We start from the raw sequence: 14,802 nt of genomic DNA, 5'->3' as shown, positions 1-14,802 counted from the left end.
ATGAGAGCCTTAAAACCCCACATGGGTCCACAGTTCCTGTAAATAATATTCCAAATCATAGTCACTCACTGATATTACATGGGGAATACTTTCTAACTCGTTCTGTGCATTGTACAGCTCACCGAGTATTCCATTTTCACATTTTTGTTCAGACAGCTAGTGAGAGAATGAATTTTCTTTCTCACTTGTAAGACTTGATAAAGCAGAAGAGACATATCCAAAATGCATTTATAAATGAAAGAGTTTTCAAATGCCTTTTTGTGAAAGAACCTTAAAAGGAAGTTTAAGATATTTGGTAAATTACAGGCACAGAGTCCTCTAGTTCGTAGAAATTTCTCTATTGCTTATGTCTTATGTGAAACAGTTCTTGATACCAGCTCCTTTGTCAGAGCTTATTTTTTAGTATTAAGGTCTTACCGTTCCTCATTCTACTGTCCTGACTGCAGAAACAGAACCGTGCCCGCTTCTAGCCTCGCTAAACTCAGTGCAAGGAGTAAACATACAACAGGCTGTCTGCAGTCCTCGTCGGGTTACTCGTTCTCAGCAGAGATGCTGGGGAAGGAGTGGAGATGCAGGCTCCCCGTGATGAGCCCTGCCGACAAGCTCCCCTTCCTCACGTTGAATAAACGTCAGTACCGGGTTCAAAGCAACGTGTTTCTGGCATTTCAGTTGGATTTCGCCTCTTGCTTGTGCTTTAACACACGAACACAGCCACCGACTCCCGCCACCGGGCTCAACCCAGGGCTGCCTCTTTCCAAGATTTTCACTCAAAAGCATCAAAACCCCCACAAACTACCGGGAAAACAACCGCAAAGCCCCCAAATCCCGCAGCGGCCAAGCTCATCGCATCTGACCCCTCATCATCTTCATCCCCATGGTGCCCCGAGCTTCCCCCCCCGCGGCGGGCGAGCGGGAGCTGGCAGAAGGAGGGCGCGGGGCTCTGCAGCGGCGACTTTGCTCTGTAAATCGCTCTCCAAAGCGGATTACGCCTGATCCCTCCGCGTCACACCGGAGTTTGCTCGGGAAACGGGGGGAGGGGGGAGGGGGGGGAGGGGGGGGAAGGGAGGGAAGGGAAGGGGGAGTGAGTACCTCCCTCCTCCCGCGGGGCTCCGGGGAGGCGGGGACGAAGAGCGGGGACGAGGTTTAACGGCGGCCGCCTCCGAGGCGGGAGGAGATCTGAGAGGGCGGTGGTGGGGCGAGGGAAGCCCGCGGAGCGCGCCAGCGGCGCAGCCGGTATAGCGGAGGGTGCCCGGGGCGGCAGCAAACTGCAGGGCAAGATGCAGAAGAGCGTGCGGTACAACGAGGGGCATGCCCTGTACCTGGCGCTGCTGGCCCGAAAGGAGGGCACCAAGAGGGGCTACCTGAGCAAGAAGACGGCGGAGACCAACCGCTGGCACGAGAAGTGGTTCGCCCTCTACCAAAACGTGCTCTTCTACTTCGAAGGAGAGCAGAGCGCCCGGCCCGCCGGCATGTACATGCTGGAGGGTTGCAACTGCGAGCGGGTGCCGGCTCCCAAGGGATGCGTCGCCGTCAGCGCCAAGGATGCTGCGTTGGATAAGCAGGTACCGCTCCTCACGGCTGCGGGGCGGGAGGGATGGAGAGAGGCGGCCCCGGGGCAGCGATCCCGCGGTGCTGGCGGCTGAGTGGAGCCACGGCCGTCGGGGCGGTCGGGCACCCTATAACCCTTTCCCTCGGCATCCTTGAATCCATCTCGAAGAATGGTGGTGGGTGCGCTCTATAGAGCTCAGGCAGGAAGGTCTGTGCCACTCCCGAAAGAGCATCAATTGCTCAGAAAGTGGCAAGGGCAGTGGTTGTCCCACCCCGTCTAATGATTCTTCCTTCTCACCGGACTTTTTAGTTGCCACTGCCTGCCCACCTTGTTTCAGTAGGGTGCCCCAAGAGTAGCATCTGGCAAACAGGGTGTTTTATCATATTGATAATGACACTTCTGCAATACAGCTACACAATTCCAACCAAACTCAATAAACAGAGTGTGTGAGGGCACAAAGTACCAAAACAGCATATAGGGGACTTCAAACAGCCACCGAGCCCATTCTGATGTGGGGCTGCTGCTCATCCCAGTGATGCTGTGGGGGGTAATGAGCTCTCAGCTCTCCCTTGGGAACCCCTCCAAGGGCCAGGCTGGTGGCAGGGAGTCAAGGTGTGAGTGTGTGCTCTGGTTTAAGCGTGTGCCTTTCAGGTTCTTCTCCAGACAGGTGCTGTGAAGTTGATGGTGCTTGCAATAGGAATGGTGTCGCAATGCTCGAGGCAGGAGGCAGATCCTTCATGGTTTTGGGTGGGTGAGGAATGCTGAAGGCTCTGGTGGGATTCATTCGCTTGGGGGGTGGCAATTAATAGTTCATGAACTGTCAAATTACCTCCCGCCCAAAAGCTGATCAGTTTGACATACACATGTCAAACCAGCAAGGGGTTAAATACTATCTGTGTATTGCATAACAGTGTAGCAGAGGACACTGTAGTTGTTCATCGTAGATAGAGATTGGGTATCCTAACCACACACCTCCTATTTACACCATGTAAATTCTTGATCTCGCTGCCTGGTTGAATTTGTTTGAATTTGCATCTTGCATGCCCTAGCGTCTCTCTTCCTGAACAGGAGAAACTGAACAGGTGTCAAACTGGTTTGGAAAAGTTTGGGTAATTCTAAGGAGAGTGGTTTCGAACTGGCTGCAGGCATTTCCTGCTGATTATGAGGAAGAGACAAAGACTTAAGTCAGCCTCTGAAAACTGCTGTTTGCTCTGTTAGAGTGATAATTTTGCAAGGAGAACTCAGAACCTGGTCTCATGTTTGTGCTTTTTTGCCCTTTTGCAACAAATGTTTGTGTGCTTAAGCAGCCTTTGAGATGGTGCATAGTTAGGCAAGTGAACTTTGGGATGATTGTAGTTATGTCATATTCATCCACGACATTCTTGCTTGTTGCTTTGAAGCATATTTGTATAAGCAATGATAAATGAAACATTGGAGGATTCCCTAGATGAAAATAAACATTAATATTTCCTTGTCTGCTTTACATTGGCTTAGTGCACTTGTTTATTGGTAGTGTTGTTAAACTACGGCTTGACTAAGAGAAATGTGTGAAAACAATGCCTTTACATATCTGTTCTCTGCGAATCTTAAATAGTGCTTTTATAGTGATGAACCTTTGAGTTGTTTGTAATTACATTTAGTAGTGAAGAGACAAAATAATTGGAGGGTTTGAAACTGAATTTTGCTTTGCTTCAAACATCAGCTATGTTGATGTTCTTAACAATAGCAGTCTGCTGTCGAAGAGACAGAAGAACACTTAAAATTTTTTTTCAGGGGATACTATTTTGAATTTTGGAGGCAGGCCATCAGAAAATATCATTTTCCTGTTCACCTTTTTCTTGATGCAGAATAAAGCTTTTGAGTGTCAGTAGTTTCTACAGATGTTTGTTCATTAAAGTGCACCCTTATTTCTATATTCATTTAGGCACAAACCTTAGCTAAGGTGTACAGGAACCTCCCTCAACAACTAAAATTGATCAACCACAAGAAAAATGATAAATATTTGAAAATTAAACATTTAGAGAATGTGCTCATATTCCTACAGGTGTAAAGGAATAAACTGTGAGCCTTCAGTTTTTTAGCAGAGGAAGACAAAGTCATTTTAATCAGATAATAATGAAAACTCAGTGTTGTATGTGATAACTACTGGCAGTGTAAAAATGCTGCCTAGATTTAATTTGCTTTGATTTAATCACACAGATGTGTTAATGTCATGAAAAGTATTATCTTTATGCCAGTTTTTGAAGAATCAGATCTCTCTCCTCCAAAAGAAAGAGATGAAAAATAAAAATAAACTCTTTTACTTTGGGTTTTATTTACCTAGGCAATTTAGACATTAGAGTGATATGTGTTATAGAATTACACAGATTATGGAAAGAGAGAAAGAGAAATTAATCACATAAGAGGACTTCATCAGCATCCTTTGAGTGGAGTAAGCGATACATTTTCTTTAAGTTATGTAACTGAAGATTATGGAGAATTCATGCAGAACAAGTGGGTGTTGTTTTCCTTAGTTTGCGGATCTTTTAATCTTCCAGTTGTTTGCTTGTCAAGAACTGTGCTGAGAAGTTGTTAAGAGTTCAGTGCAGAGAGCAACGGAGCTGTACTAGTTGTACTTCCCTATACAGGAGACCATATTTCACTCAACACGTGTTTAGGTTTGGGTATCTGTCTCCCAACAAGCTGAATGATTTCACATTCAATCACTGCTGGTGCTCTTACGACCTTCCAGCAGTCTTTTATGAGGGGACAGTAAGTATTACAAGAACTGTACCACTGTGTTGTGGAAGATGCCAAATGCCATCATAAGATTTGCTGTAATTATTAAGAGCTTGGGAAAAAAAAATTGCAATGACAGAACACACTTTTTCTATCTTTTCCATTAAGATATTAGTGTATTTCTTTTCCTTCAGAAGGATACTTGCTTCAAAGCAAATTCATTTAAAGGTGCAGTATCTTTCTTGGTATTAACAAACTGCGTAATGCATGAATCAATTGATAGTCTGGGAATACGGGATCAAGTCAAGTATGTTGCACATAGTATCATTTTTTTTTTTTTAAAGTATTTTGGTCTTGCTCATATTTTAAAAGAGTTTTGTAAATGTCAGACAGGTGTTGCTATCTACTCTGATTTCACATTCTTGAAAAAAAAGACAGAATTTATTGAAACAGAAACAATGTGGAAGAAGCTGGGTTTCAAAACAGCTTCTGTTTAGGAGATGAATTAGAAGATTAAAATACTACATGTGGAAAGCTTAAATTCTGACATCAGTTAAACAGCTTGTTCCTGCAGGAGCTGTAGGCTGCAAACAAGTGCAGCTCCCAACAAGTTCTCTACTGTGACAATGACAGACTCCATGAAAATGAATTTCATTTTTCTTTCAAAAATCCTGGAAAGAGATTGCTTTATCTCAGTGAGTGTCTAGTCTCCCTCAGAAGCAGACTAAAATGCCTAAAACGATTCTTTCTGCAGTGTTTTATAGCAGACTGGCACTTGCTCACAGTTTTTCTTAAGAGTATTGGAAGCAAGAGTGTAGAGGAATGTAAATATTATTATTGTCTGATTTGGGAGGAGGTCTGTGTGTTTAGTTTCTTTTATAACTGTGGACTGAATGCATGGAAATGTTCTGATACAATTATTAATGACTGTCTTAGTGTATTTAAGCTTGTAAATGTTATATGATTTGAGCAGAGACTATTCTTTGTATCTTGCCTGCAATAATCTTCCTCCCACTTAACAAAATTAAATGCAGTATTAAGTCCTTGTCCCCACAGATTAACAGAATCCAATTATTTTAATTTTTTCTGCTTACTGTAGCTCTGAATTTATTTTATGAAGGACATGGTGATTTTGCAGTGTTTGAAACCTCTCTATTCCTTGAAGTGATAAGGCAGGCATATGCCACCAACAGCTTTTGCTGCACCTCAATGCTAATTTAGTGTATATAAAACCTAGCAACAGTGCTTAAAGGTTGTGTTTTTTTTTTCCCCTGAAGATACAATGAACTAAAAGTTAATCTTTTTGCTTTTATTTGGAGAACCCCACTCCACATTGTTCAGCATCTGTTACGTGTGTTACATGTATTATATCTGTTATATGTGGTAGATGACTGAAGAGTGATGTTACCTTTTTGGCTAGAAAATTCGCCACCTTTTGTCCATAATTGTCCACCTTTTGCTTACATGTGGGCAAGTAACAACCTGGGATGTTCCAGTGCAAAGATCCAACAGAGAAGCCCATGTTTTAGAAATCTCCTGCAGCATTTAAAAAATAATGGATGAATTTGTCTTCTCAGTATATAAGAAGAAAAAAGGTTGGCTTTTTTTTTCTTAATTTTTGTTTTTTTTGTGTGTTTTTTTTTTTTTTTTTACTTCAACAGAAGGAGTTAATTAAAAAAGATGGCCAGTGAGAAGATACTAGTGCTATTGGGATTAGTTATTTTTTGGGAAGACCTTCTCATGAAAGAGTCTTGCATGAAGACATCTTTGGGGTAACTAGCTCTTGTTTTCTTTCTCAGGTAACCCCTGCCCTGCCACTGTTGTTTAATCACTGTCGTGAGGTAATGTGGGCGCATTCAACGAATAAATGGGTTCAAACTGTTTTGGTATGCATTTAAGAAGAAAAACAAGTCACTGACTTTGTGCTTAAGGCAAGCTGCATCGAAGTGCCTGCCTCCGGCTCTTCGTGCAGACCTCTAAAGTGAATTTACAGTGTGCTTTCTGTCCTAAGGCAAAAAGCAGTAAATAAATAGAAAAGTATAACCCCTGTAGTCTCTCCAGGGACTGAACTTCGCCATTTAATGGATGTTTTGTGCTTACCTACTTGCTTAGTAATGAGCACACTGTGGGAATAAGAACAGAAAATCTCATGACGATCTTTATTGCTCTTTTGCCCAAATGTAAGCATTTCATTCTACCTCTTGAAAATGTATGTTTCTGCTGTAGTGTTCCAAAATGGGCTGTTTGTAACTATGCAGAAATGAGGAATATACCCAGCTGAGAAGTGAGTTACAGGTAGATCTAGTTTATTTTTGACATGTCTTCCTCTTGAAAGGTTAGTTGAATCTAGACAGACGTAACTTAGAGGATATTGATGCCATTGAATAGTTTAATATTAAACCTTTGTCTACTTTAATCCATATCAAGTGACTTTATAGAATCATAGAATAGTTGGGTTGGAAAGGACCTTAAGATCATCTGTTATGGGCAGGGACACCTTGTCATAAACCATGCTGCACAAGTCTCTGTCCAGTCTGTGCTTGAACACTGCCAGGGATGGAGCATTCACCACTTCTTTGGGCAACCTGTTCCAGTGCCTCACCTCCCTCACAGTGAAGAACTTCTTCCTTATATCTACCCTGAACTTCCCCTGTTCAAGTTTTAACCCATCACCCCTTGTCCTATCGCTACAGTCCCTGACGAAGAGTCCCTCTCCAGCATCCTTGTAGGCCCCAGTCAGAAGCTGGACAGTGATCTGTTTTCTGTTCTCCAGTGTGTGTCACACTTGAGGGCAACAGGCAACAAAAGACATTGCCTGAATATCTTAGTCTAAAGAGTAAGTAAAAGAACATTGGGACTGATGGTAATAAGACAAGATTTTGGTGAGACAAAGTATTAATGAAGAGAAACCACAGGGTGAAGTTCTTAACATTTCTCTGCAACATATTGTAATATCCTGAAATATTACAGTATGCTTTTACAGAAACACATACTCCTTAATTAAGTTATTGAAAAATAATTAGATCCCAAGGCAAATGACATTTGTCAAAAGCTTATTTGTGGAGTTGCTGGGAAATCCTAACAGGTTAGCTAACAGGTGACATATCAGCAAATGAAAGACTGGAAGCAAGTTAGAACTAAATTAGAAATGCATCCCAAAGCACAAAGACCAAAAATGTCACACAAACATTTATCATTTAATAATAATATGTTTCTTAACCTTAAACATCACATGAAGCTATGCAAGGTGACCAGAATCTACTACATACAGCAGTGTAGCTTACACCAATAATGTGAATACTCAAATTGCATTTAAAATAAAATATCATAACAGTTAAATATTAATTCAATTCTTTGACTAGTCTTGTAGTTAATGCTACTTTGTTTTAATTTTGTCTCTTTTATTGGCAGAGTTGCATTGATTTGTCTTGATCTGTTTAGTTCCTCAAATGTAAGAGGAAATTTGTAGAAAACAAATTCTGAGCACAAAAATAGCAAGTCAGCCTCTAACCTGAATTGTCAGTCTCTAGTCTACTGAATAATTATACTCCATTTATCTTAATTTGCCTTTATTTAACTTTAAAAATAGATTTTGCTCTTCTTCTTCGTCACCATCTGAGCAGACTGCTAAGGCACATGCCCTGTTTTCTGGTGGCATGCTACCCATATTAATTTCTTGCCATGTACCTGAATAGCAGATCCAGGCAGAGCTTCTATTTCTATAGTAACGTGACAACATTATGACAGTATTTGTATATCGATATATTATGCATTACAACGTCACCGTTAGTAGTATAGCAGCATTTTTTTGATCCACTTGCTGAGGATTTTTCCATCCTAAGAATCTGCATGTGCAATAAAAGCTGTCATGGTTCCTCAGCTTGGCCACATATATTGTAATTACCAGTCCTCTTTTGCCACTTGCGGTATGCATGCATTACGGAGTAGCAAGGACCTGGCTTGTTTTGATGCAGCCTATTATGGCTCCTAGTGTATGTGTCCATAATGCATCTTGAGCAACAATGATGTCCAACCCATATGGTAGTGCATAATACATACAGAGAGAGCTGATTGCTGCAGGATCCTCTGCCTGCACTGCAAGTGGGGAAATCTAAGTAGTGTCCCACCATGTGATTTCCATGGAGCAGATTCACACCAAGAAGAACTCCTTTGGTGCAGTAAATCATTAACATAGACCTCATGCAGCTGTTGAAGATGGCAAGGTCTGAATATATCAACCCACTGCTTTTGCCTGCATGCAACAGATTTTGCCACTAATGGTAGCACATTCTGCTAGGTCCACCACATCAAAGCAGGCTTGGTACCACAGCTGCTGTGGATTCTGAGGCAACACTAACCCGCTTTTCAGTGTGAATGTTCTAAGCATTCTCACTTCATGCTTCCCAAAGTAGTGACGGACTGGCCAAATTTAGGAACTCTTTCATAGATCTGCTGTGGGGGAAAAGTGGGGTAGATTTTGCCTGGATTGAAAATTTGTCAGTGTTTGCTGCCTCGTTCATCAGACACAGATTCAGAGAGATGATGTCACCTGCCTGTGAGTTGAAGGAAAATGAGATTCCACAGAGTACCTTTTTTTTTTTTTTCCCCTTTTTTCCTGTCTAACAGCCATTACTGATGCTGCGGGTTTTTTTAACACTGTGCCTCTGCACTAGATGTCTAGGAACATATACTTACAATCTAGCTTCCAATGTTTTTTGACTTACTAATCCCATAAGGTTTTCTGTTTGAGGTACAGCATCAGTATATATAGAAGAAGCGGCTTTCCCAATTCAATCCAGTTATTTCAATATCTGCATTGTATGTTCCATGAATTCAGAACTAACTTGAATTAGTGGAAGCATTTTACTGTGGCAGATCAGTTCCACTATTTCTACTGTAACTATTGAAAAGAGTATGGGATTATATTCTACCATTCCTTTGGATGGCATTCTGGAACAGTGGTGTTTGTCCATTTTTGCCTTTTGAGTTTTTGACTGTGGTATTTGAGTGTGTATGGCTGTAGCCTTAAATTCTGAGATTTCCTGTGCTGGATCCTAAAACATACTATATTACTGCTGTTTTCTGTTTTGATGTATTAGACATATGCAGCATCTTCATGTGTTGGAAGTTTAGGATGATTGCAGGTGACTGCTGGTTCTTTTTTTTTTCTGCTTTCTGTTCACTTCCTTTCCCTTACACAAGTAGTTTCTCGAGTTCCAGCAAATGCCAAAGGTTTTATATTCTTCTCTGGAACTGTGGAGACTGTGTTCAATGACTTGTACAGAGTCTCTCTGATATCCTCCAGGATGAAATCAGAAATTTATTTTTAACCCTGTGGATTTTTAGATGCTGAGGCAAGACAAGAAAATTGCAACCTTCTTTTGTACTCATCATTTTCTCTTCCATTTGGCACTTGAAGAGCTATTTTAGAGAAATATTAAAAACGCTTGCTCCTAATAAATCTGTCAGAGAGAATTCAAAATTTATGGGCCACCTGCAAAGCTCTCTGAAGAGAAAGATGGAGGAAATACTGACAAAGGCTGGAGGCATCCAACACCGATTCTGCACAGTATCCTCATTAGTCATGCAGATAGTTGGGTGTATAGATGAGAGGAAGAACAGTACTAAAAGGCATTGAGGTGTTAACAGTGCTGTTGCATCTTGAGGTTTTTTCCTTATTCCTGGGGCCTAACCACAAACATCAGGCAAAGTGATTACTCAGCCTTATACGTATAATCTGCTGGGTATATTTTTTTTTTGTGACTGTGAGGTCTTTTGGTTGTAGCTTTCCTACCCCAGGAAATATTTGATGACTGAAGGGAGTACCAGATGAGCTGAGGAACAGTAATGGGGAGATAGATCCAGATGAATTGGTGCTTCCAGACTCTGGAATCTTCCAGACTTCCACAATCCAGGCATCTCAGTGTTCCTGTGACAGAAGATGAGAAGCGTATGGCCTGCTGGAGAGGTACATGCTTTCTCCCTCTAGTGGCTATCCACACAGCAGATAGTCTGGCATCGGAACAGGCTGCCCAGGGCACTGGTAGAATCATCATCCCCTGAAGTGTACACAAACCAGGTAGATGAGGCCCTTAGCGACATGGTTTAGTGGTGGGCTTGGCAGCACTGGGGCAATGGTTGGACTTGATCTTACAGGTCTTTCCAACCCAGCTGATTCTGTGATTCTATGATACTACCCAGCTACCGCTGTCACAGTGTTGTCTCAGTGTAAAAGGTCCAAGGGCTGGAGGAGGGTCTCTGGTCCTGCACATGCTCCTTACAAGTATTAGTGTGTGTTGTGTGTGTTTTCCATCTCTTTTTTCTCTTCTGTGGAGTCCAAAGAATTGCGTGTGCAGAGTACATGAACAGGCCGTCAGGATGCAGGATGGAGTGGACAGTCACAGCTTCTTGAGCAGCCCAGGACTCAGTCACTCTTTCTCCTGTGTTATGATGTGATGTGCTCTGCAGTTTCAGCAGTTCTGTTTCTTTCCTGGACTCCTTTCTGATGAAGTATTCAAAACAAGTTTTTCAGTTAATACCCTGAAGGGGGCAATTTCCTATAGGGTTTTTCTGTGTCCCCCCACACTCCCCAACTCCTCTGAGCATTTAGAGTATGTGAAGCATGAAGCTACAGAAAGAGAAAAAATATTTCCTAATAAAATCAGAACACCACCTGTGGGAGCTAGAATCTGTCTTTTGCCTAGGACCTCTGTGAAAAACTACACCAATCAGATCTGTGAGGTGCTTGACAATAATTAAACATTCCTTGTTATAGAGCCCAAGCTCGGCACAAGAGCTAGGCATGCAAAGGTTGAACTGATCTCTGTGAAATTAGTGGTTAAAACCAAATAAATGCGCCATTTAAATACCAAAGGCCCATAGTTTTTCAGATCAGGCATGCAAACTGAGTTACATCTGAAACTGCTGGCATCTGTTCTGACCATATTTGCACTAATTCCATCTTACCTCACTGACTGTTGTGAAAATAAATGCATTAGTTCTAAGGAAGCATCTGAATTACTTCATGAGAAGGACATTACCCAAGAAGTTTCTTAACTTTGCTGATTTAGTATGCAATATATGAAACAGACAGATGTGCATTCAAAAATCAAGATAAAGACAGTATGAAATTATGTCGCACTTATATGTGGTAACTGAACTAGGATCTGAAAGAAGAATCACGTCATAAAGGACTGCAGTTACTATGCTTGCACACATTGGACTAAATTAACAATTCACAAGGCAGCTGGCAGCCCAGATGTGGTTCTCCTAACATCTGTGTGATCTTTGTGATCTAATGCCAAAAACTAAAAAAAAAAATAAATTAAAAGACCACCAAATAAAATAAAAACAACATAAAACTGGGATATAAACACATGTCAAAAAAAAAAAATGAAGCTTTTTGTCGTATTTGGTGTATGTTATAGTAACAACCAGATAGACACAATTCATTTGGTGCGGATTTGTTATTGTGTTAGGTGTAAGCTTGCCGGCTCTAGACAAGAGTTTTTGTCATATTTTTTCTGCCTATTGCAGATGGAAGTTTTGTAAGTTCATTACTTGGTGGCCTGAGGGAAAGCCTAGCTAGCTGGTGTCCAGTATTGTACGGTCCAAAATGTGCAGCGACCTGAGAGAGCTCCATCGTCAGAAGCATGAAAATTGCTGCAGACTTCAGAGAAGTCATGTCTGCACCATGTATGCTAATATTAAAATGCTTTAAAGAGAAATACTCTTCCCTTAATACTGCACTCTATTCTTTTAGCTTAGCAGCAGATAACTTGTCTACATGCCACTGAAGTGAATGAAGTAAAGACAGCCATTTGGATGTACATGACAATTCAGAGTAATGCTGAGTGGTTCCACCTGAAATAAATAAATAGATTTTCCCTTCCGCATTTCATAGAAGGGGGAAAAAAAAAAAAGGAAAAAAAAAAGGCACTTTCCCAGCTGTTATTTTGAATAGGATTTCTTAAAGATCATTGACTTTCTGTAAATACCTTATTTTTTTTTACTTTATTTTTTACTTTATTTTTACTTTTTTGAAGACCTCTGGACGTGAGTGTGTCTTAGTGTGTGTTCATAGGCTGGGTGGTACGAAGCAGAAGGATGGTTATTTGGGTTATGTGTGTCCTGGGTGCATTTGCTTCCTGAGCCCCTCACTCCCTGTGGCCTCCTGGTGAATCAGTTTCTTGACTGCCTCACTTCTGTAGTAGTAAACCAGTCCTAATAGTGTTTCCCATATGCTAGCATCTGCATGGGGATATTTGTTTATCCTTGCAGCATTGTAGGGTTTCATCTGCGGCTTAATGGATGAATGCAGAAGTGGTTACCAAGTTAGTCATAAGGTATCATGTGCAAGTTTCTGAATGTAGGAAAAGTACATAGTAAGGTCTGAGAAGTGCCTTATCCTGAAATGTACAGCTGGGATGTTCCTTTTGTTATTCTGTCTGCCACTGGGATCTGTTTGGTATGCCTTCGCCTTGCAAATTTGTCCTTCAAGGAAAAATGCTCTCTTTAGTCCCACTGACCTCAATTGTGCAACTAACTGTTTCAGGCAGTTTAGTTTTGATATACTTAGCCAACACTGGAAACAGTTTGGGTTGGCTTTTCTTTGGTTGGTTGGTTGGTTGGTTTGGGTTGTTTTTTGTTTGTTTTTTTTTTTGTGAATAAGTTACGTGTGATTATAGAAGGTCCTCTTAATACTACTTAGGCTAGAAGGATATTTCTTTTCTGTCAAGACTTACGTTTTTTATGATCATTGAAATTCATGGTTAGGATAATATATGCCTGTACACACATTTGCTTCATCTTTCTGGTGTCTTCTTCTTTGAGTCCTTCTCTTCAGTGTTTGCTTTGCCATGTGTAAATTGCAAGCTGCTTTTGTCTTACTGGGCTGGTTTCTGCCCCATAAATACTAATACAGTGCTTCTGAGCTGCCTTATGTATGCAGCACTGGGAACACCATACAAGTTTGCTTAGTCTCTGTGCTTCTCTCATTTTGATCATACTAGAAAATGACTCAATGTGCTAGCAAGAGTGAACAGATAAACAAAACCAAGTACCTATATAAGACTTTAATCACTTGTGTCCTTCCTTGTGCATGGTAGTTTCAAGGGCATCAGCATTTTATTTCTTGGTCTGCTGGGAGATCCTTTCTTATGTTACTTTCAAGGTTGGTGGAGAAGTGTAAGCAACCAAGTCTTTTCATTCTGACAGTGGTGTAGTGCACAGGAGGTTACTTAAAAAACAAAAGAGGTCATGGGCATTTATTCATCTTCTGTGCAGAAAACATGGAAGAGATTATTGTGGTGTGACCCCCAAAGAGCTGTTGTAGAGAGTGCTCTTTTTGGTATTTGTAACCTCACTGGGAGACCTTGGGTGTTCACCTTCACATGGCTTCTCACTTGCCTTATGCTCACAGAATGGTTTCCCATAGTGAACACCCTTGCAACCAGAGTCACTGTGTGATTCAGCCCTTTTCTGTAACTCTTGTCTTGGCTACTTGGTCTTGCTGTTGCCAGATTGCCATACCTTTTATTTTCTGGGTCATGTACTAGGGTGTAGGGAATGTATAAGACCTCAAATAGAGACCTAATGATTTGCTATATGGCAAGTATAATGGTAAATGTTGGATCTGCTTTTAACAGCTTGTAGAATAAGCTGAATGTCCAGGGGGAGCTCTTAGTAATTTGCTTTGCAAAGGTCATAGGGCAATGCCAAGTAATTTTGAAAGCAGTTCTGATTTTTGCCCATGTGCCTTTTTGAACTCTGTGATGGAGTGTGAGATTTTTTAAGTAAAAAGAGTAAAAACACGCAGCATCCAAGGCATCTCATCCTTTGAATTGTGTTTTTTCATCTTTCCTTATATGTTTAGATGTTTGGACCTTGCCTCTTTACTATAATGTCTCTGTTTGGCAATTATATGCAGTAAAAAGAGAACATTTTCCTATAAATTACTCCAATTTAATTTAAAAATTCAAAACTGTATATATTTTTGAATGACTCAGGAACACAAGTCTCTTTGACTTTGAATCCATCCATAGTCTTTAATTATGTCTTAATGTAGTTCAATGGTGTCCAGACTTCTTGCTTGGATGAAACTCTTATCATAGGACTGAAGACTTGAAGTCATGGTGACTGAGTGAAGGCTGGAGATCCTCAAGGAGGGCAAAAAGGAAGATCCAGGGGACTACAAGACAGTCAGTCTTATCATAGTTTCTGGAAAGGTGATGAATAAAATCCTCCTGGAAAGCATTTCCATAGAGTTGAGTTCAAGAAGGCGATTGGGAGTGGTCAGCAGGGATTTACAAAGGGGAAATCATACTTGACCAGCCTTTCAGCCTTCAAAAATAAGGTGGTTAGCTTGGTGGACAAGGGGAAAGCAGTGGAAGTTGTTTACTTTGACTTCAGTAGTCTTTGGTACTATCTCCCATAACTTCAGCATTGTAGACAGTATGGGTTAGATAAGTGGACAGTGGTGTGCACTGAAAACTGACTGAATGATCAGGCCCAGAACACAAGTAAAAGGTGATGTC

The 14,802-nt window shown here is 41.2% G+C and overlaps 1 protein-coding gene across 3 annotated transcripts in view; it reads left to right on the top strand.

The window, feature by feature from the left end:
* Nucleotides 1-1,130: 1,130 nt before the first annotated feature.
* The window catches only part of RASGRF2 (Ras protein specific guanine nucleotide releasing factor 2), a 259,547-nt gene continuing 245,875 nt past the window's right edge, over nt 1,131-14,802 (top strand). For all 3 annotated transcript variants that reach the window (XR_009963890.1, XM_062613870.1, XM_062613869.1), the window contains exon 1: nt 1,131-1,562. Coding sequence is in view for 2 of the 3 variants with exons in the window: in XM_062613870.1 (XP_062469854.1) it covers nt 1,278-1,562 (285 nt within the window). In the remaining variant the exon portion in view is untranslated. The remainder of the gene's footprint in view (nt 1,563-14,802) is intronic.

Source organism: Pezoporus occidentalis, unplaced genomic scaffold, assembly GCF_034315485.1.
Source record: "Pezoporus occidentalis ecotype Australia unplaced genomic scaffold, CSIRO_AGI_Poc_V1 ctg170, whole genome shotgun sequence".
In the NCBI taxonomy this organism is placed as follows: Eukaryota; Metazoa; Chordata; class Aves; order Psittaciformes; family Psittacidae; genus Pezoporus; species Pezoporus occidentalis.
Note: the sequence above shows the minus strand (reverse complement) of the source record. Positions and strands in the feature narration are given on the sequence as shown.